Source organism: Somniosus microcephalus, chromosome 9 (genome assembly GCF_052327205.1).
Source record: "Somniosus microcephalus isolate GS21.2 chromosome 9, FLI_Smic_1.0, whole genome shotgun sequence".
Classification (NCBI taxonomy): Eukaryota; Metazoa; Chordata; class Chondrichthyes; order Squaliformes; family Somniosidae; genus Somniosus; species Somniosus microcephalus.
Genome location: NC_140995.1, coordinates 119,277,090 through 119,302,006, shown reverse-complemented (window position 1 = coordinate 119,302,006; position 24,917 = coordinate 119,277,090). Strand labels below are relative to the sequence as shown.

The 24,917-nt window shown below is 48.7% G+C and overlaps 1 protein-coding gene across 2 annotated transcripts in view; it reads right to left on the bottom strand.

The window, feature by feature from the left end:
* The window catches only part of eva1aa (eva-1 homolog A, regulator of programmed cell death a), a 457,150-nt gene that overhangs the window by 271,805 nt on the left and 160,428 nt on the right, over nucleotides 1–24,917 (bottom strand). For both annotated transcript variants that reach the window (XM_085997096.1, XM_085997097.1), the window contains exon 2: nucleotides 8,854–9,068. In XM_085997096.1, coding sequence (XP_085853222.1) covers nucleotides 8,854–9,068 — 215 coding nt within the window. The remainder of the gene's footprint in view (nucleotides 1–8,853; nucleotides 9,069–24,917) is intronic.

Here is a 24,917-nt window from a genome sequence, read left to right as displayed (position 1 = left end):
ATTGACAGCTCTGTGAAGCTGTCAAACACTGACATTCTATGTTGTTTGATGAGTCCTTGTATTCAAGTCTCATCAAACTTCTTTTGTGAGTAGAAATTAGATGGATGTTGCATCGGAGAATGCAGCAGCCATCTGTCATCTCTGCCGGTGAGATGCGAGACTCTCCGCATCCCCAACTGTTGAAGCCTGCAGGAAGGAACAAAGGTAAGTAAACATTTTCTATCACTTTCCACTCACCTCACATACTTACCTCTCCACACTTGCACCCATCACTTACCTTCACAGCGCACTTTTGCACCCCGCAGACCCACTGCTCGCCTCGGTGGCCCTGGAGGGGTTTCCCGACGTCGGGAAGCCCGTGCCTCTACCTGTTAACAGGCAGTTAAGTGTCTGTAATCCCCTTCCGCCTCCAGGAGACGGGACCCGGCACAGGTCGGCTACCCACCTCCTGGGAAGATGGCACGGAGGCGGGTTGGGGGCGGGATGGGTACCCGCCCCCAGAGTCTACCTTTTTCCCGGCAGTCCCGCCTCCAAACCCGCCTCCCCAGGGCTGGCAAGGTCGCACCCATAGTTACAACAAAAATATTAACTATTCATCCTTGTGCAGTTCCTTAGTGCCTGCCGTTTCTGTGCCTTTGCCTACTCTGGTGCTCCTACGAAGTGTTGGCCCAGTGGCTGCAGCACGGCTGGTGGAAGGCTGCTGAGTGTCCATGCGGGAGACTTCAGATGGCCTTGCAGGATGCCCGTGACCAGCTCTGGGCCTAGAAGACCCAGATGTAGACTGTACCACCTCAGCATGGGCGGCAGCAGTCTCGGCTGGCTGGATGACAGGCAGCGACAAGGGCAATGGCAGAGTGGCAGTGGTGTGAGCAGGAATGCTGTCACCCTGAGAGAAGACAGCAGGTTCCTACTCCACTGACCCATTGCCACTGCCCCGGAGCAGCACCTCAGCATCCCAGCAATCTGTTGGAGCACAGATTGCTGGCATGCTGCAACACTGTGAAAGCCCCGGTCGACGGTGGTAGACCCAGCCATGATGGCAACAGTCAACGCTTGCAGGGCATCAAGATGAGACTGCATGAGAGCAGTTTGAGATTGGCTGCCACCAAGCATAGACTGCATTACAGCGCTAAGACGTTGCGTCGCTTCCACCTGTGCAGCAATGGAAGCTGCCAGATCACCCATCACACTCGGCATCAGGTCTGGGTCGCCACGGTCTCTCTGGGAGTCTACCATCCTTAGCAAGCTGGAAATGATGGGCTCCATGGTGTGAGCAGAGCCTTGTGCAATGTTGGAGGCGGACTCCTCCATGCTCCTTACCATTGCCAAGAGGCTCTCAGACACCCTTGCCATTGCACCTATCATCTTGGTGTGCATGCCCATCATGCTTCTTCTAAAGGCCTCCCCATTGAGGTCCTTGATATACCTATCAATTCGTCCAATAAAAAGCGACGAGTTAGGAACGTAACTAAAGGTTTTTATTGACTAAATAACAGAGCCCACCCTCGTGGGTGATCGGGTCCAACAAGGAGGAATACCAGCCAGTCGACTACCTTTATACCTGGGCAGGTAGGTGGAGCCATGGGCGGAGTCGGAGGTGGTCAGCCCAGGTATAACAGCGCGACAAGAGGCGACCTCGTATAGTGATACAACAGTGAGAACAGTGAGAACAATACAACAGTGATAACTATAGTGTAACGATAGTGAACGATAAAAGTGGTTTACCACATTCACCCCTTGTTTAGATTTGAGTCCGGCGGGGTGAAGTGTACTACCAGTTCTGGTATGTCAGTCTGTCCGGAGGCCTCGTAAGCCTCTCCGATCGTCGCAGCGGCAGTGCTGCGTTATCCGGTGTTAATGCTGGTGTCTGCGTGGTCGGCGAAGGCTCGTGGGGTTCCGGCATGCCGTCTACCTGGGCTGGAATTGGGGGGGGGGGTGGGGGGGGGTAAAGGTGGTGTCTCCGGAGTGCCCGAGGGTGCGAGGTCTCGTAAGGAGACAGTGTCCTCCCGCCCGTCTGGGTAAGCCACGTAGGCGTACTGGGGGTTGGCGTGCAGGAGGTTCACCCTCTCGACCAGGGGGTCCATTTTATGGGCCCTCACGTGCTTTCGCAGCAAGACGGGCCCCGGAGAGGTCAGCCAGGTTGGTAGAGTGGTTCCCGTAGTCGACTTCCTGGGGAAAACAAACATTCGTTCATGGGGGGTGGCGTTAACGGCAGTGCAAAGTAGTGACCGGATGGAGTGCAGCGCTGTCGGGAGGACTTCCTGCCAGCGGGAGGTTGGGAGGCCCTTAGACTTTAAGGCTAAGAGGACGGCCTTCCATACCGTCGCGTTCTCTCTTTCCACCTGGCCGTTCCCTCGGGGGTTGTAGCTGGTGGTCCTACTTGCTGCAATACCTCTCGCTAGTAGGAACTGACGGAGTTCCTCGCTCATGAAGGAGGAGCCCCGGTCACTATGTATATAGTTCGGGAACCCGAACAAGGCGAAGAGGTCGTTCAGGCACTTGATGACCGTGGTACTGGTCATGTCTGGGCAGGGGAAGGCAAAAGGGAAACGGGAGTACTCATCAACGATGTTGAGGAAGTACACATTGCGGTCAGATGACGGTAGAGGCCCCTTAAAGTCGATGCTCAGGCGCTCGAAGGGGCGGGTGGCCTTGATCAGGCTTGCTCTGTCCGGCCTATAGAAGTGCGGTTTGCACTCGGCGCAGGTCTGGCAATTCCAGGTCATGGTCCTGACCTCCTCGATGGAGTAGGTCAGGTTGCGGGCCTTAATGAAATGGTAAAGTCTGGTGACCCCGGGGTGGCAGAGGTCGTTGTGGAGGGTCTGAAGTCTATCAATATGCGCGCTGGCGCATGTAATTCGTGAAAGAGCATCAGGGGGTTCGTTCAGCTTACCTGGCCGGTACAAGATATCATAATCGTAGGTGGATAGCTCGATGCTCCACCTCAAGATCTTGTCATTCTTGATTTTGCCCCTCAGCTTGTTATTAAACATGAAAGCAACCGAACGTTGGTCGGTGAGGAGGGTAAATCGTTTGCCTGCCAGGTAATGCCTCCAGCGCCGTACCGCCTCCACAATTGCCTGGGCTTCCTTCTCGACCGACGAGTGTCGGATCTCGGGGCCCTGTAGGGTCCTTGAGAAGAAGGCCACCGGCCTCCCCTCCTGGTTAAGGGTAGCGGCTAGGGCGAAGTCGGATGCATCGCTCTCCACTTGGAAGGGGATGGACTCATCCACTGCGTGCATTGTGGCCTTGGCTATGTCTCCCTTGATGAGGGAGAAGGCCGCGCACGCTTCCTCCGTGAGGGGGAAGGATGTGGACTTCATGAGGGGTCTGGCTTTGTCCGCATAATTGGGCACCCATTGGGCATAGTAGGCGAAGAGCCCCAGGGTTCTCTTAAGTGCCTTAGGGCAGTGGGGGAGGGGTAGCTCCATGAGGGGGCGCATTCTTTCGGGGTCGGGGCCGATGAGTCCGTTCTCTACTACACAGCCAAGGATGGCAAGGCGCGAGGTGTTAAACACACATTTCTCCTTATTGTAGGTGAGGTTCAGCCGTTGGGCCGTACGGAGGAATTTCTCCAGATTCACGTCATGGTCCTGCCGGTCGCGGCCGCAGATGGTGACGTTATCTAGATAGGGGAATGTGGCCTGCAGTCCGTTCTGGTCAACCATCCGGTCCATCTCCCTTTGGAAGACCGAGACCCCGTTGGTGACACCGAAGGGGACCCTAAGGAAGTGGTATAGGCGCCCATTCGCCTCGAAGGCGGTGTACTGGCGGTCCTCGGGGTGGATAGGGAGTTGGTGGTAGGCCGACTTAAGGTCGATGGTCGAGAATACGCGGTATTGTGCAATCTGATTGACCATGTCAGATATGCGGGGAAGGGGGTATGCGTCCAGCTGGGTGTATCTGTTTATGGTCTGGCTGTAGTCGATGACCAGGCGATTTTTATCGCCGGTCTTAACGACCACGACCTGGGCATGCCAGGGGCTGTTGCTCCCCTCGATAATGCCCTCTTTTAGGAGGCGCCGCACCTCAGAGCTAATGAAGGCTCTGTCCCCAGCGCTGTACCGCCTGCTCTTGGTAGCGACGGGTTTGCAGTCGGGGGTGAGGTTAGCGAACAGGGAAGGTGGCGGCACCTTGAGGGTGGATAGGCTGCAGGTGTTACGCGGTGGGCGGTTTAGCATTCGCTGGTTGTCGACTGTGAGTGGGGGGAGGGGTCCACCGTATGCTAGGGTTACACTTTGGAGGTGGGATTGGAAGTCCAGCCCTAGTAGGACGGCAGCGCAGAGCTGGGGGAGGACGAGGAGTTTAAAATTTTTATACTCCGTACCGTTAACCGACAAGGTCACAACGCAGTAGCCGCTAATGTCCGTGGCGTGGGACCTCGATGCCATCGAGATTCGGTTGCGCGTTGGCAGGACAGGGAGGGAGTAGTGGCTCACCGTGTCTGGGTGGATGAAGCTCTCCGTGCTTCCGCTGTCGAACAGGCAGGTCGTGGCGTGGCCGTTTACTTTGATGTCCATCATCGACTTGGACAGGTGGTGTGGGCGGGCTTGATCCAGAGTGACGGAGGCTAGTGTGTAGGTAAGCGAGTCGTTGTCGTCTGCGGGCGAGGCGGTCGTCGGGTCCGGGGGCCCGGTGGCAGTCGGGCGTGGTGGGTAAAATGGCGTCTCCCACGAGGTAGGACAAAATGGCGGAGAAGATGGCTGCCCCCATAACTCACATGAGGCACTATTGGGGTCGGTTGCCTTGATCAAAGATGGCCGCCCCCATGACTCACGTGTGGGGATGCTGGCCTCAGTTGCCTTGAAAGAAGATGGCCGCCCCCACAGTTCGCATGAGGCACTGCTGGCCTCTGAAGATCCGCTCCTGCAGGCCTTAGAGAAGTGGCCTTTCTTCCTGCAGGTTGAGCAGGTAGAGTTCCTGGCTGGGCAGCGCGACCTCGGGTGCTTCTCCTGGCCGCAAAAGAAGCAGTCGGCGGCCCGATCGCGGGTGCCCGATGTCGGAGCCGGTACCGGGGGTGGCGGTCCCGGTCGGGTCCGGGACGCCGACGCTGAGGTAGGTCCCGGGGGCGGCGCTGCGAAGGGTATTGCAGTAGGGGTCAGGCCCGAGTCCCAGGGTCGCGAGCAGTACCTGGAAAACGCCTCCTGGTCCTGATGGGCCACCTCTAGGGAGAGAGCGAGGGCTTCAGCTTTGTCCAGGTCGAGGTCTTTAGCTTCAAGCAGTCTTTGCCGTGAGTAGTCGGACCGTAGGCCTTTCACAAAGGCATCGCGGATATTATCTTCCGTATTTTCAACAGCTGTCACCGCTTTAAAGTCACAGTTCCTGCCGAGTGCTCTTAGCGCCCGTAAAAATTCAGCTACAGACTCTCCTGGCTGTTGCGGGCGGGATCTTAGGAGGTGCCTGGTGTACATGTAATTTACCGGGCTCCGGTACTGCTGTTTCAGTAGGTTGATAGCAGCCTCGTATGTAGTCGTGTCCTGGATGAGTGCGTATACTCTCGGGCTCGCTTGGGCATTCAGAACTCTTAGTTTGGATCTCTGAGGGACGCCGGATTCTTCCAGGTAGGATTCGAAGCAGTCCAGCCAGTGTTTGAAGTTGAGGGCTGAGTTTGCTGCCTGTGGGTTTAGATCCAGGTACGGTGGTTTGAGGGCTTGCAGCCAAGCCGGCTGGTGTGGCTGGCGTAGCCCGGTGTCTGAAAGCTGCTGTGGCTGTGCTTCTGGGAGGGCTTCTGGCTGGCCAGTAGTAGACATCTTTAAAATTTAGTCAATAAAATTGATATACCTATCAATTCGTCCAATAAAAAGCGACGAGTTAGGAACGTAACTAAAGGTTTTTATTGACTAAATAACAGAGCCCACCCTCGTGGGTGATCGGGTCCAACAAGGAGGAATACCAGCCAGTCGACTACCTTTATACCTGGGCAGGTAGGTGGAGCCATGGGCGGAGTCGGAGGTGGTCAGCCCAGGTATAACAGCGCGACAAGAGGCGACCTCGTATAGTGATACAACAGTGAGAACAGTGATAACAATACAACAGTGATAACTATAGTGTAACGATAGTGAACGATAAAAGTGGTTTACCACAGTCCTCATCTGAGTCCTGTGCAGCAGAACTCATGCGCAAACTTGCTCTCCAGGGAGCTGGCCCCCGAGCTACCCTCTCCCCCTGGCCTTGCTGCAGCCCACTCGTCCCCAGTGCCTCACCCTGTGCAGATCCCGCTACTATACTAGCCTCTAAAGAACGCGTAGTGCTAGTATCTGAGCTGGTGCCTGTGGGTGAGACATGCAGTGACGCGGTGTGTTCTTCCTCGTCCTCTTCTCCCGCCTCACTCTCTATGGTGCCCTCAGGGACAGGCGGCTCAGGTGCTTGCTCATTATCTGAAAGCATAAATGCACAAGAGTCGGGTTAAGGTGAAGGGAGGGGGGCAGGAAAGGAGAAAAGCATGCATACAGTATGATTAGCTAAAAAATGCGAAACGCTTTTGAGGTGAGGGGGAAGTGGGATGTGAGAAGAAGGAGTAGGGATGAACATACCGTTGTTGTCCCCAAGGGAGTCAACGTCACTGGCGGCCATGGCGCCCACAACCTGGTGCCCAGTAATCTGTAGCACTCTATTCTCCAGCGCAGACCGTGGTTGGGTGTCAGCTTGTCCTCTGCCTGTGCACTCCTGCACCCTCCTGTTGTGAGTCACCTTGACCTGCAAGAGAAAGGAAAGTGTGTGAGTGAGTGTGGAGCAATGTGTTTGGGTGAAGTGCCTGCCATAGTTGAACAGATGTCATTGTGTGCAAGGTGTGAGATGTGGGTGTGAGTGTTGGTAGGTAGAGACTGTTGGTGGGTGAGTGCTGCGGGTGTGGTGCTTTGGGCAGTGTGTAAAGATTGTGGTACAGATGGTGATATGTAGCACTTGTTGAAGCATTCACTCACCCTGACCACCCGAGTGAGGTGACTAAATTTCTTCCTGCCCTGTGTGTGGGTCCTGAGGACCACAGTGCTGCCCGAGATGTGCTGCGCTACCTCCCGCCACATGGTTCAGAAGACTTGCGGCAAGGGCCTCCTGCCACTTGCTAGGTAGAGCACAGCCCTCCATCTCTCCACAGCGAACACCAACGCCTCCAATGTTTGATCACAGAATCTGCGGGCTCTCTCCCTGGGGCGTGGGTCTGCCCTGAGTACAGCTGCTTCAGCCCTCTGGTTCCTTCTCCTTGTCCTGCTTCTGCTTGCTGAGGCAGCTGCACAGCCACCAATGCTGAGAATGAGGTTCTGCAGCATCAATGAACCTCCCCTTTGAGAACTGGAAAAAGCCTGTGGCAATCATGGCTTGCGATTAGACTGCACCTGATTGGTCCACCCTTTGAGTGTAACGCCAATGAGTTTGGGCTAAAAGACTTGAATTAGCGCTCCAATCATTTCTTTGAACAGTGAGAATGAATTTTGCATGCAACAACAACAAACAACTTGTATTTATATAGCACCTTTAACGTAGTAAAATGTCCCAAGGCGCTGCACAGGAGTATTATAAGACATAAAAACAAAAAACGCAGTTTAAATATTAGCGCCTGGTGCTAATTCTCCAACTTTTCTAATTATACTGCCCATTCCTGGGATATAATGAATTTCCAGCCCTAATTTTTTAAACTCTGCTTTCCAAGGCAGATTTCCAGTAATTGCACAAAATACTAGAACTTTATTTCATAGTTTTTTCATCCCATCCTGATTTTTCTTAATCAGTTGCAGAATTCTAAAATATTTATTTCTCCCCTTACTTCCCACAATGGATTTGCATGGCCCCAGTGCAAACATTCATCCCTGCAAATGTCACAATAAACCTCATCCTAAACACGGTTAGCTCAGAATTTTTATTTAATTGATTAATCTGTTATAAAATAATGAAAAAAATACTTTTCTTTTCTGGTCCTCACATATTGCAGTTATTATTTGTTAAGTTTTCTGCCTAGATGTCGTGATATAGGTTGTCATTTGTACATTCTGAGTATTGTAGTCCCACAGACTGGGGTAAATTTCTCAACTCCCTTGATGTGTTTCATAGATGTGCCATGGTTCCCTGGTCATTTTCTATCTTGCTATCATATGATGTGGGATGTCACAGTGCTTTCTGATTTTGTAGTTCCACAGGTGCAAAGTGAAAACTACACCAAACTACACCACCCATGGCATAACACACACACATACACACACACTTAACAATCAACCTCCCCCTCACTCACATTTCATCAGCTGAATATTTTTCTTTAGCATGCAAAAGATTTTGCTCAGTTGTTTTTCAAAATTATTTGAATAAAAGCTATAGGACAAATTTCAAAAGCTTTACTCAGATAAAGTTTATTTTGTGATTTTTAAAAGAGAGTGCGAGAGAAAGAGAAAGGGTGGGTTGATTTATATTTTAGATGGAGCAGGCTGACAGTCGGCACCTGTGGGTCAGGGGGAAGGGTTTTCGCCGAGGCCCGTGCATGGGCTGGCTGCTGGCCAGAGTATTTTTGTGAGCCCATAAAGCGCGCTCCTGCTACCCCTGGCCCCACAAAAATAAAAGTTAAAAAAATATTTTGGAGCCATTTTTTGGGTGGCCTCCTGCGCTCCCTTAAAGGACCGCTGTTTCGGCCGCTCAACATCGGTACAGATGGACAGAGGTCCTATGACATACATAGGTCGGGATCCTATGTACGTCATAGGACCTCAATTTGCATATTACAAGTGGTCTCCTGCCATGAAATAGTCAGGCATTAACAAGAAAAAAAGAAAGAAAGCAAGGCAGAAAGACAGAAAGTTTAAAATCTTAAGATGGGCGAGATAGATAAAAATTCCCCCCTTCGTTTCAGATACTTTGTCTGAAACTTACCTGCAAGGATGTGATAGCTGAACAGGACAGATCTTCCATCTCAAGGTCTTTGAAAGTTTGTGGGTAGCGAGATGGGCACATCTGGTGGCTGGGTGCCCTTCTGCCATAAAATGAAGACTGGATACTGATGGTTGTTCTATGAGGGCATCGCAATGAGATATATTCTCCATCACAGGCAAGCTCTGTGTAATTCCTCAAAACCCTTGACATATACCCTGTCAAAAGAAGATAGGAAATTAAAGCTCACAAAAGAAAATAAGATTAATAGGCTCAGGCCAACAGGAACAGCCCAATATTCCCTTCGCGGCACCCTGGTTCACTCTTCAATCACCCCCAACAATCGCTCACCTTCCCATGGCACCTTCCCGTGCAAGTGCTGGAGATGTAACTCCTGCCCTTTCACCTCCTCCCTTTCCACCACCCAGGGCCCCAAACATTCCTTCCAGGTGAAACAGCAATTTACATGTACTTCTTTCAATTTAGTACACCGTTTTCACCGCTCACGATGCGGAGGCAGGATGATTAAATGACTAAAGGGATGCTGATGTGAGCAAAAGGAGGTGGTAATGGGACAAGTAAAGAAACAAAAGATGGGTCTAGAGGAGCTGTGAATGGCAGCAGTAGAGCAATTACCAGCACCTGCTGTCCGAAATAATGGGAGAAGTGGTTATGATCTGAAATTGTTCAACTCAACATTGTTGTATTTCCAGCAATTGCTATTTTTATGGCAATTTATTTTAGAGGCTTAATTTCTAGGATGTGTCAAGACTACATAAAGATGATCTGCCATTTTCTGTTGGCAGACCTGAAGGACTCACTGATTGAGTAGTTTCAAAAATTTGGTAACAAATTTCAACCAACCATTAAGCCAGTCAACAGAAAACATGCACATTGACTTTAAATGAATGGGAACAATAAGGAAACCTTATTTTTTTTACAAAGTGAAGCCTTGCCTGTGAGCACACTTTGGAGTATAATCAGGTGAAGAAACCTCAATGTTAGTCTGTGTGGCCTAATTAGCCAAACATGAATACCCCGTGCCTGATTGATTTCTGGTTGTCCTGATTTATGGCTCTCACTTTGCTTACAGATACTTCAAAGAATAATTTAATAAAGGAAAAATACATCCTGTGTGTGTGATTTATGCCAGGAAGCATCAGATCTGAAGGAGCAGCGTTGCCTAATTTGTTGAGGCTTGCCATAAAGACAATCACAACCTCTGCCATTCAAAACAACTGTAGCATATTCCCGTGATTAAGAGCTTCCAGATAGAACAGAAGAATATTTAAGAATTCTCATTTATGGAAGGATGAACCCTGAGACATGGTGGCACATTATCTTTTGTACTAATCAAATGACAATTGAGACTTCCAGTTTAAGATGTAAACAACTTGATAAATCTTTATTTTTTAAAAGTTAGCATTTGTTCATTTATGAAATGAAAGAAATAATAATAGAGGGCTTTCAAGCTCAACTCAGTCAGAGTTTACAGTGGTTATCACTTGCTTCTTTCTGCGCTCTTTCTTAATGTTTAATAGTTGCAGCCTCGTTCAATGGCTTAAATCTCTTCCAGGCAGCAGGAAGGGGTGCTATATTTGGCTTCAGTGTCCTCCAGCAAGGACAATCAAAAATCAGCCAGAGTCCTTTCTCCTGATTGTTATTCATTGACTGCTGCTGGAAAGTGCATGTGTATGCACATTAGATAAGGATGGGATTGACTTGGTTGTGATGTCCCCTACAATCAAATAGCCTGCCAACACTCACTGTATAGGCTCACATATAAAGTGATGTATGAGAGGATGACAAAGCCAGTGCAACCATACCTTAAAAGGAGCTAGTGCCTTCGGGAGGAAAGGGAAGACAATTGGGAAAGATTTTTTTTAAAAGGACAACGTTCAAAGTCAAAGTAATCATATTTTAGTTTCATTTTCTATATTCATACATCAACAACAACAACTTGCAATTATATAGTGCCTTTAACGTATTAAAACGTCCCAGGGCGCTTCACAGGAGCGATTATCAAACAAAAGTTGACACCGAGCCACATAAGGAAATATTAGGACAGGTGGCCAAAAGCTTGGTCAAAGAGGTAGGTTTTAAGGAGCATCTTAAAGGAGGGAAGAGAGGTAGAGAGGCGGAGAGGTTTAGGGAGGGAATTCCAGAGCTTAGGGCCTAGGCAGCTAAAGGTACAGCTGCCAATGATGGAATACTCTCCACTTACCTGGATGAGTGCAGCTCCAACAACACTCAAGAAGCTCAACACCATCCAGGACAAAGCAGCCCGCTTGATTGGCACCCCATCCACCACCTTAAACATTCAGTCCCTCCACCACGGCATGCGCAAGAGGCCAGAACTAGAGGAGCGCAGAGATCTAGGAGGGTTGTAGAGCTGGAGGAAGTTACAGAGATAGGGAGGGGAGGTGAAGCCATGGAGGGATTTGAAAACAAGGTTGAGAATTTTTAAAGCGAGGCGTTGTTGGACCCGGAGCCAATGTAGCTCAGCGAGCACAGGGGTGATGGGTAAATGGGACTTGGTGCGAGTTAGGATATGAACGGCAGAGTTTTGGATGAGCTCAAGCTTAAGAGAGTGGAATATTGGAGGCCAGCCGGGAGAACATTAGAATAGTCAAGTGATAAAGGCCTGGATGAGGGTTTCAAAATCAGATGGGCTGAGGCAGGGGCTTAGTCGTGCGATGTTACGGAGGTGGAAGCAGCCGGTCTTGGTGATGGACCGGATATGTGTTCGGACGCTCATCTTGGGATCAAATATGACACCAAGGTTGCAAACGGTCTGGTTTAGCCTCAGACAGTGGCCAGGGACAGGGATGGAGTCGGTGGCTAGGAAATGGAGTTTGTGGTGGGGACCAAAGACAATGGGCCAGAAATTGGTGAACGGGGCTTGCCGCGCGTGCAAGCCCCGTATATGCACTTACCCCGCGCTACTGCCGATCAGCTCCAGGGACGCCTGGACTTGGTGTTTGAAAAAGAAGAATCCCGGGCAGCGTATGACGTCACGCCGCCCAGGAGTGCAGCCAGCGCGAAGCCAGGAGCATGCAGTGCAAGTGAGACACGCCCCTTGAGGTCTCAGTTTCACTGGACACGCCCCCAATGTTTCTGTCAAGCTGCTAAGCATTTTTACATGCAAAGCAGCAGTTTAAATAGGTTTTTGGAAGTTTTTTGAAGATTTTGGTAACTTTTATAAACTTTTTAAAATGTTTACATTATTTTGAGTAATCTGAAGTAGTTTTAAAGAGAATTAAAGCAATTTAAAGTCTTTTAAAAGCCCTAAAAGAATTTTTTTAATTCCATTTATTTATTTAGCAATGTCGTCGTCATACGTGTCTTCACACTGTTCCCTTTGGGGAACTGTACGAAGTGGTGGAAGGATTTATGGCCATGATTAACGCTCATTCCGTGACCGTAACCATCTTTGAACCAGCCATTAGGGCGGTTAGTCCTATGGCGGGAGGGTTTTACGGGCTCCCACAAGCTATACAAGGAGGGGGGGCCACCCACACCCACGGACGCAAATATCCCACTGGATGTCAACCCAGAATTTAGAGCCGGAGCTCCGACTCCACTTGCCGGGACTGTCTGGAGCGGGGTTCGAAACCCTACCCTGATCTGGCCCAGCGGCGGGGATCCTACCGCTATGACAAAGGCCCAATCCGATTAGCAACGTGAAATGGCAGCATAGGGCTCCAGTCACGGGGAGGGAAAAGGCACAGGAAACGTATGGGTGTCACCTTTTGTGCGGAGTGGGCCTTTTGCGTAGCAGTAAGCATCCCCGCCGCTGGGCCAGAAGGAGTAGGGTTTTGAACCCCACTCCAGACAGTCCCGGCAAGTGGAGTCGGAGCTCCAACTTTAAATTCTGGGTGGACATCCAGCGGGATACTTGCGTCCGTGGGTGTTGGTGGCCCCCCCCCTCAGATGGGTTGTGGGAGCCCGTAAAACCCTCCCGCCATAGGACTAACCACCCTAATGGCTGGTTCAAAGATGGTTACGGTCACGGAATGAGCGTTAATCACGGCCATAAATCTTCCACCACTTCATACAGTTCCCCAAAGGGAACAGTGTGAGGATACGTACGATGATGACCTCTTGCGCAATGCACCTCCTTGGACCCTCAGTCGCAGATGCGAGGGGGCAAGTCGTGCAATTGTTAAATTTTTCATTTTATTGACATGTAAAATGTTGGCCCAGTAATTCCCTTCCAAATGCGCGAGTACGGTCGGGGTACTTACGCATCTGGCCGGATGAAATGCCGGTTTTCAGCATGCACAGTGCATGTGGGGAAAACCGGCATTTCCTGTCCTCTGAACGAAGGGGTTCAGAGGCAGAACGCGTGCGACTGCACAGGCAGCGCGTGCGCAGTATAATTCGCCGCTTTCATTAATGCTTTCAGTGAGGTCAAGTCATTACAACTTACACATGAAAAAAGCATGGGTACAGTTCTTCCAGAGGCTGCAGAGGAAGATATTTATTATCGTGGAGCTTCTGAAAGTATGTATGTCTGTATGTATTCCTTTGCGTGTTATGTATATATTCCTTTACTTATGTGTATGAATGTATTATTTAATTATGACTTTCAGAGAAAGTAACTTATTGGAAAATCATAATTAAAAACATACATTCATACACATTAGTAAAGGAATATAAAACATACATACATATACGTAAAGGAATATATGTGGACATACATACATAACTCATTCTCACATTCCATTCACACAGCCACAATTGCTCCTTCTACCTACCGTTCTGAAAACCCTTTTAAAAAAAAAAAAATTTTAACTTTAAAACTTACTTAAAATTTCTTAAAATAACTTCCCTCCCTTTCCCAAACAAAAATATTGCATTTCAGAAGCTCCACGATAAAATATATCTTCCTCCGCAGCCAATGAACAACTTTACACTTGCTTTTTTCAAGTGTAACTTCTAAGTACTTACCCTCACTGAACCCATCATTGAAATCCACAAAGTTCACTGCGCAAGCGCTGCCTGTGCAGTCGCACGCGCTGTGAATAGACCTTGGGTCTGGAAATGCCGGCGTTCCCCGCATGCGCTGTTCCTGCTGAACGCCGGCATTTCCAACGGCCAAATGCGTGAGTACCCCGACCGTACTCACGCTTCTGGCCGCGAATTTCTGGCCCAATGGCTTCGGTCTTGCCAATATTTGGTTGGAGACATAACAGACCCAAATTCAATAATTAAGCTAAATCGTAGTAAATAAAAAGGTATTGTAAGGGTTAAGTCATGGAAGGGCAGCTCAGACCCGTGTCATGCTCCTCCTGTGCCATGTGGGAAATCAGGGACACTGTCCCTGACAACTATGTGTGCAGGAAGTGTGTCCAGCTGCAGCTCCTAGCGGACCGCATGGCGGCGCTGGAGCTGCGAATGGACTCACTCTGGAGCATACGCGATGCTGAGGATGTTGTGGATAGCACATTCAGTGAGTTGGTCACACCGCAGGTAAAGGCTAGCTCAGACAGTAAATGGGTGACCAAAAGGCAGGGTAAAGGCAGGAAGGTAGTGCAGGAGTCACCTGCGGTCATCTCCCTCCAAAACAGGTTTACCGTTTTGGGTACTGTTGGGGGAGATGACTTATCAGGGGAAGGCACCAGCAGCCAGGTTCAGGGCACCATGACTGGCTCTGCTGCACAGAAGGGCGGGAAAAAGAGGGATAGGGCTATAGTGATAGGGGATTCAATTGTAAGGGGGATAGATAGGAGTTTCTGTGGCCGAGACCGAGACTCCAAGATGGTATGTTGCCTCCCTGGTGCAAGGGTCAAGGATGTCTCGGAGCGGGTGCAGAGCATTCTGAAGGGGGAGGGGGATCAGCCAGTTGTCGTGGTACATGTAGGTACCAACGATGTAGGTAAAAAGAGGGAGGAGGTCCTACAAGCTGAATTTAGGGAGTTAGGAGCTAAATTGAAAAGTAGGACCTCAAAGGTAGTAATCTCTGGATTGCTACCAGTGCCACGAGCAAATAAGTTTAGAGAGAGTAAGATAGATAAGCTAAATACGTGGCTTGAGCAGTGGTGCAAGGGAGAGGGATTTAAATTCTTGAGGCATTGGAACCAGTTCTTGGGGAGGAGTGACCTGTACCAAGGGGACGGTCTACACCTGAACTGTGAGGGAGCCGATGTCCTCGGGGTAATATTTTCTAGGGCGGTTCGGGAGGATTTAAACTAATTTGGCAGGGGGATGGGAACCTAGGTAGTGGAAAAGAGGGAAGTCATATGAAGTCAGAAATAGATGGTAGAAAGGTGAGAAGCAATAAGCAAAGGAGAGAAACACAAAGGGCCAAACTAATTCATAATGAGAGTGTGAAAAAAGCAAGCCTGAAGGCTTTGTATCTTAATGCTAGAAGCATTAGGAACAAGGTGGATGAATTAGTTGTGGAAATAGAGGTAAACAAGTATGATTTGATTGGGATTACAGAAACGTGGCTGCAGGGTGGGCAAGGCTGGGAACTTAACATCCAGGGATATACAATATTTAGGAAGGATCGGCAAAAAGGTAGGGGAGGTGGGGTAGCATTGCTGGTAAAGGAGGGGATTAATGCAATGGAAAGGAAGGATATTAACTCGGATGAAACGGAATCTGTATGGGTAGAAATGAGAAATAGCAAGGGGAGGAAAACGTTAGTGGGTGTGATATATAGGCCTCCAAATAGTAATATGGAGGTGAGGGAAGGCATAAAAAGGGAAATTAGAGAAGCGTGCGATAAGAGCACAGCTGTCATCATGGGTGACTTTAATTTACATATTGATTGGACTACCCAAATTAGTAAAAATTCTGAGGAGGAGGAATTCCTGGAATGTTTTCGGGACGGTTATCTGGACCAATATGTCGAGGAGCCGACTCGAGATCAGGCCATTTTAGACTGGGTATTGTGCAATGAGAAGGGACTTATCAGCAATCTTCTTGTACGAGGCCCCTTGGGTCAGAGCGATCATAATATGATCGAGCTCTCAGTCGAGATGAAGAGTGAGGAAATTGAATCAGAGACTAAGGTCCAGAACTTAAATAAAGGGAATTACGAGGGTATGAGACGGGAATTGGGTAAGATTGATTGGGTGGTGTTTCTGGGGGGATTGACAGTGGAGAGACAATGGCAAGCATTCAAAGATAGAATGGAAGAATTCCAGAACATGTTTATACCGGTTTGGCATAAAAATAAACCTAAAAAGGTGACTCAACCGTGGATAACGAGGGAAATTAGGGACAGCATAAAATCAAAAAAAAGGGCATATCAACTGGCAAAAAAAAGCACCAGACCGGAAGATTGGGGGCAGTACAGGATACAGCAAAAGAGGACAAAGGGATTAATCAGGAAGGGGAAAATAGAATACGAAAGTAAACTTGCAGCAAACATAAAGACAGACTGCAAGAGCTTTTATCGGTATATCAGGAGGAAAAGACTGGTAAAATCCCAAGTCGGTCCCTTGCAGTCCGATTCGGGAGAATATATAATGGAGAATAAGGAAATGGCAGACCAATTAAACTCATACTTTGGTTCTGTATTCACAAAGGAGGACACAAATAACCTCCCAGGAATATCGGCAAACATAGGGACTAATGAGAGGGAGGAGCTGACAGAAATTAGTATCTCTAGGGATATGGTGTTGGGTAAGTTGAGGGGACTGAAGGCCGACAAATCCCCGGGGCCTGATAAACTACATCCTAGGGTACTTAAGGAGGTGGCCCTGGAGATAGCAGATGCTCTAAGGATCATCTTCCGGAACTCCATTGACTCGGGAACAGTACCCGTGGATTGGAGGGTAGCTAATGTTACCCCAATATTTAAAAAGGGGGGTAGAGAGAAAGCAGGGAATTATAGACCAGTAAGCCTTACATCGGTTGTGGGCAAAATGCTAGAGTCCATTATTAAGGATAAAATAGCGGAGCACTTGACAAATGGGGAAAGGATCGGACAGAGTCAACATGGATTTACAAAGGGTAAATCGTGTTTGACTAATCTGCTGGAATTTTTTGAGGAAGTAACTGGTAAAATAGATGGGGGAGAGCCAGTGGATGTGGTGTACCTTGACTTCCAGAAAGCCTTCGATAAGGTTCCACACAAAAGATTATCATGCAAAATTAAGGCTCATGGAATTGGGGGCAAAGTATTAACGTGGATAGAGAACTGGCTGGCGGATAGAAAACAGAGAGTTGGAATAAACGGCTCGTTTTCGGAGTAGCAGGCAGTGACCAGCGGGGTGCCGCAAGGATCTGTCCTGGGACCCCAGCTGTTCACAATATATATAAATGATCTGGATCAGGGAATTGGATGCAATATTTCCAAATTCGCTGACGACACTAAACTAGGAGGAGGGGTGGGCTCTGATGAGGATGTCAGGAGGCTACAGTGCGATTTGGACAGGTTGGGGGAATGGGCGGATACGTGGCAGATGCACTATAATGTGGATAAATGCGAGGTTATCCACTTTGGGGGTAAAAACAGGAGGGTAGATTATTATCTAAATGGCAATAGATTGGGAGATGGGGAAGTGCAGAGGGACCTGGGTGTTCTTGTGCACCAGTCACTGAAGGAGAGCATGCAGGTGCAACAGGCGATTAAGAAGGCAAATGGTATGTTGGCCTTCATATCAAGGGGGTTCGAGTATAGGAATAGGGATACCTTACTACAGCTGTACAAGGTGCTGGTGAGACCGCATCTGGAGTATTGTGTACAGTTTTGGTCGCCCCATCTGCGGAAGGATGTTCTTGCCATGGAAAGAGTGCAACGGCGATTCACCAGGCTGATACCTGGAATGGCGGGAATGACCTACGAAGAGAGATTAAATAGTTTGGGCTTGTACTCACTGGAGTTTAGAAGATTGAGAGGGGATCTCATCGAAACATATAAAATTATGGCAGGCCTGGACAGGCTGAATTCAGAGAGAATGTTTCCAATGGCCGGGGAGCACAGAACCAGGGGCCACAGTCTAAAAATAGCGGGCAAATCATTTAAAACAGAGATGAGGAAGAATTTCTTCACTCAAAGAGTGGTGAGCCTGTGGAATTCCCTGCCACAGAGGGCTGTGAAGGCTAATTCAATAAATATTTTAAAGAGAGAATTGGATATATTTCTGAAGGCTAAGGGGATTAAGGGTTACGGAGAAAAGGCGGGGACCGGGTACTGAACTGGTAAGATCAGCTATGATCTCAGACGAAGATCAGCCATGATCTCATTGAATGGCGGAGCAGGCTCGAAGGGCTGAATGGCCTACTCCTGTTCCTATCTCTATGTTTCTATGTTTCTATGACCCAACCTTGACGCTTTGGGCAAAAGCTGTCTCTTTCACTCCTTTTCTTTTAACTAATCTTTTATTTCCATTATTACTCTGAAGGACATCTTAATTTCATAAGTTGTTCCTTTATTTTCTGGTTGCGCAGATTGGTTTTCAGTCCCCTTCTTTCATATTTTCTTTACTTACTGCCTGTACAAGCTCCCACTAAATTCAGTTTCTGGGACTCAGTTCAGCTTCACCAATTGGTGAAAGTTAATGTAAATCAGTTTATTTCAATATTATACAGTATAACAACAGGGCACAACTAAAGACAACGGTAACAAGAGCAGTTGTCTTATGAAACTTGCCTGGGTGGTTTCTGGAAGCAAAGAAAGACTCCAAAAAATTGTACTGATACCAGTGGGCAAATCACAGATTTGCAATTGCCCAGTGTATACTCCAGCTATTTGATTCAACAAGTAATGGCTAATTTTGCATTTAAATTCCTATATACAAAAGACAAACTTCTCAGTAATAATAACAATAATTGGAGCAAAGATCCACAGACAGGTGAAAGGTCATCGACCTGAAATGTTAACAGATGCTGCCTGACCTGCTGAATGTTTCCAGCATTTTTCTGTTTTTATTCCACAGGCAGTATATGTGTTTATGACGTAAACATGGATGTCTTCCTTAAGCACCAGCAAACTTATAGCACTGCTCCAATCAATAATCTTGCAAAACACAAGACACCTAACCACATTTCTTTCATACTGCAGAACCCTGGCATGAAGAAGACTATCATCAACAAATCTACATGGCTTTGAACTATACGGAGTCTAGAAGCAAGAACAAGGTTTTCTCTGCAGTCTGCAAGCTGAGATGCAAAATTCCATTACTGGGATGATATACATGGAATCCAGAAGCTGCTGATGTTGACAAGCAGGACTGAACTTTAAGGATTCCTAACTTTCCAGCCAATGCATTTTTTTATTCATTTATGGGATGTGGGCGTCACTGCCGAGGCCAGCATTTATTGCCCATCCCTAATTGCCCTTGAGAAGGTGGTGGTGAGCCGCCTTTTTGAACCGCTGCAGTCCGTGTGGTGAAGGTACTCCCACAGTGCTGTTAGGTAGGCAGTTCCAGGATTTTGGCCCAGCGACGATGAAGGATCGGTGATATACTGCTAAGTCAGGATGGTGTGTGACTTGGAGATGGTGGTGTTCCATGCGCCTGCTGCCCTTGTCCTTCTAGGTGGAAGAGGTCGCAGGTTTGGGAGGTGCTGTCGAAGAAGCCTTGGCGAGTTGCTGCAGTGCATCTTGTAGATGGTACACACTGCAGCCACGGTACGCCGGTGGTGGAGGGAGTGAATGTTTAAGGTGGTGGATGGGGTGCCAATTAAGCGGGCAGCTTTGTCCTGGATGGTGTCGAGCTTCTTGAGTGTTGTTGGAGCTGCACTCATCCAGGCGAGTGGAGAGTATTCCATCACACTCCTTACTTGTGCCTTGTAGATGGTGGAAAGGCTTTGGGGAGTCAGGAGGTGAGACACTCGCCGCAGAATACCTAGCCTCTGACCTGCTTTTGTTGCCACAGTATTTATATGGTTGGTCCAGTTAAGTTTCTGGTCAATGGTGACCCCCCAGGATGTTGATGGTGGGGGATTCGGCAATGGTAATGCTGCTGAATGTTAAGGGGCAGTGGTTAGACTCTCACTTGTTGGAGATAGTCATTGCCTGGCACTTCTATGGCGTGAATGTTACCTGCCACTTATCAGCCCAAGCCTGAAATTCATCCAGGTCTTGTTGCATGCAGGCATGGACTGCTTCATTATTTGAGGAGCTGTGAATGACACTGAACACTGTGCGAACATCCCCATTTCTGACCTTATGTTGGAGAGAAGGTCATTGATGAAGTAGCTGAAGATGGTTGGGCCTGGGACACTGCCCTGAGGAACTCCTGCAGCGATGTTCTGGGGCTGTGATGATTGACCTTCAACCACCACAACCATCTTCCTTTGTGCTAGGTATAACTTCAGCCAGTGGAGAGTTTTCCCTCCGATTCCCATTGACTTCAATTTTACTAGGGCTCCTTGATGCCACACTCAGCCAAGTGCTGCCTGTGGTAAACCACTGTTTGTATTCCTGTTTGTCCTGTTTGTATTCCACTGTGTACATGCCTGGACATGCCTCGGCTGACTCCTCCCACAGGTCCTAGTATAAAGGTGACTGCTCCCCAGCCCTTAGTATCATGGACCGGTCGACCACGCGAGGCAGACCTCCATTCTGTTGTTAATAAAAGCCTTTAGTTACTCTTCTAACTCTCAGTCTTTTATGAGTAATTGATAGCGCATCACTGCCTTGATGTCAAGGGCAGTCAGTCTCACCTCACCTCTGGAATTCAGCTCCTTTGTCCATGTTTGGACCAAGGCTGTAATGAGGTCTGGAGCCGAGTGGTCTTGGCTGAACCCAAACTAGGCATCAGTGAGCAGGTTATTGGTGAGTAAGTGCCGCTTGATAGCACTGTCAATACTTTGCTGATGATTGAGAGTAGACTGATGGGGCGGCAATTGGCCGGATTGGATTTGTCCTGCTTTTTATGGACAGGACATACCTGGGCAGTTTTCCACATTGTCGGATAGATGCCAGATGTTGTAGCTATACTGGAACAGCTTGGCTAGAGGCGTGGCTAGTTCTGGAGCACAATAGTCGGGGCCCATAGCCTTTGCTGTATGCGGTGTGCTCAGCCATTTCTTGATATCACGTGGAGTGAGTCGAATTGGCTGAAGACTGGCTTCTGTGATGGTGCAGGCCTCAGGAGTAGGCCAATATGAATCATCCACTCGGCACTTCTGGCTGAAGATGGTTGCAAACGCTTCAGCCTTGTCTTTTGCACTCACGTACTGGGTTCCACCATCATTGAGGATGGGGATATTCATGGAGCCTCCTCCTCCCATTAGTTGTTTAATGGTCCACCACCATTCACGACTGGGTGCGGCAGGACTGCAGGGCTTTGATCTGATCCGTTGATTGTGGGATCGCTTAGCCCTGTCTCTATCATGCTGCTTCCGTTTTTTAGCATGCATGTAGTTCTGTGTTGCAGCTTCCCACCTCATTTTTAGGTACGCCTGGTGCTGCTCCTGGCATGCTCTTCTCCACTCCTTATTGAACCAGGGCTAGTCCCCTGGCTTGATGGTAATGGTAGAGTGAGGGATATGCCAGGCCATGAGTTTACAGATTACAGTGGAATACAATTCTGCTGCTGCCCCACAGCACCTCATGGATGCCCAGTTTTGAGCTGCAAGATCTTTCAGAATCTTTCCCATTCAGCACGGTGATAGTGCCACACAACACGATGGAGGGTGTCCTCAGTGTGAAGACGGGACTTCATTTCCACGATGACTGTACGGTGGTCACTGTTACCAATACTGTCATGGACAGATGCATCTGCGACAGGCAGATTGGTGAGGACGAGGTCAAGTAGTTTTTCCCCTCGTGTTGGTTCTCTCACAACCTGTCGCAGGCCCAGATTGGCAGCTATGTCCTTCAGGACTCAGTCAGTAGTGGTGCTGCCGAGCCACTCTTGGTGATGGACATTAATTCCCCCACCCAGAGTATATTCTGTGCCCTTGCTACTCTCAGTGCTTCTTCCAAGTGGTGTTCAATATGGAGGAGTACTGATTCATCAGCTGAGGGAGGGTGGTAGGTGGTAATCAGCAGGAGGTTTCGTTGCCCATGCTTGACCTGAAGCTATGAGACTTCATGGGGTCTGGAGTCAATGTTGAGGACTCCCAGCGCCACTCCTTCCCGACTGTATACCACTGTGCTGCCGCCCCAGGTGTGTCTGTCTTGCCGATGGGACAGGACATGCTCAGGGATGGTGATGGAGGAGTTTGGGACATTGGCTGAAAGGTATAATTCTGTGAGTATGACATGTCAGACAACAAGTCCCCAGATGTTGGTGAGGAGGACTCTGCAGGGTGTGCCGTTCCAGGTGTTGGTGAGGAGGACTCTGCAGGGTGTGCCGTTCCAGGTGTTGGTGAGGAGGACTCTGCAGGGTGTGCCGTTCCAGGTGTTGGTGAGGAGGACTCTGCAGGGTGTGCCGTTCCAGGTGTTGGTGAGGAGGACTCTGCAGGGTGTGCCGTTCCAGGTGTTGGTGAGGAGGACTCTGCAGGGTGTGCCGTGTTGGTGAGGAGGACTCTGCAGGGTGTGCCGTTGCTGTGTCCATAGCCGGTGCAGGGATCTCCGTCCAGTTTCATTCTTATTATTGTGTTTCGTAGCGGTTTGTTACAACTGAGTGACTTGCTTGGCCATTTCAGAGGGCAGTTAAGAGTCAACCACATTGCTGTGGGTCTGGAGTCACATATAGACCAGACCAGGTAAGGACGGCAGATTTCCTTTCCTAAAGGGCATTGCATTAGTGAAGCAGATGGGATTTTACAAGAATCCGATAGTTTCATGGTTACCATTACTGATACTACATTTTTTTAATTAACTGAATTTAAATTCCTCAGCTGCCGTGGTGGGATTTGAACTCACATCTCTGGATCATTCATCCAGGCCTCTGGATTATTAACCCAGTGACATTACCACTATGCTACCGTTCCTGTTCAACTTGGTAATGAGTGTACACTTCCTGCTCACCATATTGGATATTTAGGAGGCTAGTTAGCGCCTGAAAAACATGCGGACAAAATTCTAGCCCTTTATCTCTTCCCATTTTATCCTCAGAGTTTCTCTGAAAAAATATATTGGTCCCAAATTCCATACAATGGCTTGCATCCAATTTGCACCAATAAGTCCTGAGTTACATTCATCAATGCTCTGCAGAGCAGAGTCCTCACTATTTTGTGGGTCAGCTCATTTGCAGATCCACTGGAGGATCCACTGGTGCAAAGGCCATGTACAGTATAGCATGAGTAATGTGCTGGAGGTAATTACATCAGCTGTCTGATGCCACCTGGGAGACTGCCCTCAATTGCTAGCATTCACTTAATTCACTCAATCCTGCTACAGGAGAAACTTGTGCATAATACCAGTAAGATGCAGGGTACCAGAGCAGCCATCTCAATCTCACCCCCTGCATCGCTTTCTTTTTTACTCAACAGAGGCTGTTGTCTCTCAGAGGTTTCACGATCTAATAGCTAATATTAGACCAGCCAACCCGCTGATCATTAGGGACACAGTTCCAAGGCCCAGTGGAATGGTAATGGCTGGAGTCGCGCTGTCTGAGGCTACCATCTCAGGATAGAAGTACAGGTCAGGCCTCCAACCTTCCTCCTAAAAGCAGCATGCCAATGGCACGTGATACCAGGCTGCTCGGGCACAAGCTCTAGAGATTCAGTCAGCAACAACTCCCTCCCAGGAGCAAGCTTCCATGGCAGAAAGGCCACCTCGGTCGTTTGTAGCACAAGATTAGCCAACCATTTTGCAACACTGGCCCTGTACAACTAACATACGCCTGTACTGCACTCTGGCTGAGATTACAAAGATCCCCTGTGGCTACTTGAAATAACTCGATGCCAAGAAAGTTGATTGTAGATGGCATCTTCATAGCCACAGAAAGAGCAGTGCAGCCAGATGACTGTGGCTGAATGTCCTCATGCAGTTGGTTGCAGATTTCCCCCTATTGCCTCTTTGGTGAAGCACACTCTACTAATACATGTCACCTCACTGAGGATCTCATAGGACCTGTGTAGCCTGCATATTTTATTGGGGGTGGGTGGGGGGAGGTAATATCTGGAGGCACGTTCTCCTTAAATGTTGCCTCACTCTCCTTTCCTCCTTCTCTTCCTGCTCTTCCTCCAAGATAATGGCGTTCAAAGGTATGCCCAGAAGGACTGCCATACCTGCTCCTGAGAACTCTCGCTGTGGGTGGGAGGGCGGGGGGGGGGGGGGGGTGCAAAATGTCCCGGTGGTATCACACTGCCAGAAGCAAGTCCAAGGATATCGAGGTACAATGCTAAAATAAAAATTAAAAGTCACTCCAAAAAGCTATTCCCAGCTGCAGTAATCACTCCTCAAACTTTCAGCCACCTTCAAGTTCAAAGACTCATCACTCCCGCCTGTCTCAGCTGATCCTGGCAACAACTTCAGCTTATAGTTCCCATTCTAACGTAACCCTAGTGCTTTGCAAGCGTTAAAGGAGGAAATTCAAGCAAGCAGCAGAAGTGAAAATAGTCAGATTATGCAAATGTACTTGTCTGCCATGATTTGAGAGACCGTATACTGCAAGAAGGAATTTCGATGAGTCAAATCACTGTCTCAATTACACTGTTCTCGCCTTTACAGGTAATAAGGATATACTTGCCTTGGAGGCGGAGCAACAAAAGTTCACTAGATTGATTGCTGGGACGAGAGGGTTGTCCTATGAGGAAGGACCTATACCTCAACAGGACCAATATTCTCGCGGGGAGGTTTGCTAGTGCTGTTGGGGAGGGTTTAAGCTAGCTTGGCAGGAGGATGGGCACCAGCATACAGGAGTAGAAAAGTGGAATAAGGTGCATAACAGAGTGTGTTGGATAGTACTGGAGAAGATAGTACTAGAGGCAGTAGTAGTACCATAATAGATAGGAGCAGACTAAGAAAGACTGAAAAATTCAAAAATGAGTTTAGAATGCATGTACATAAACGCACAAAGTGTGATGAATAAGGTTGGGGAGCTACAAGCACAATTAGCCGTGTGGCAATATGATGTGGCAATAACGGAAATGTGGCTTAAAAACGGTGAGAACTGGGCACTTAATATTCAAGGGTACAAGGTGTTCAGAAAAGATAGGGAAGGAAAAAAGGGAGGTGGGGCGGCAGTACTGATTAAGGAAGACATTGT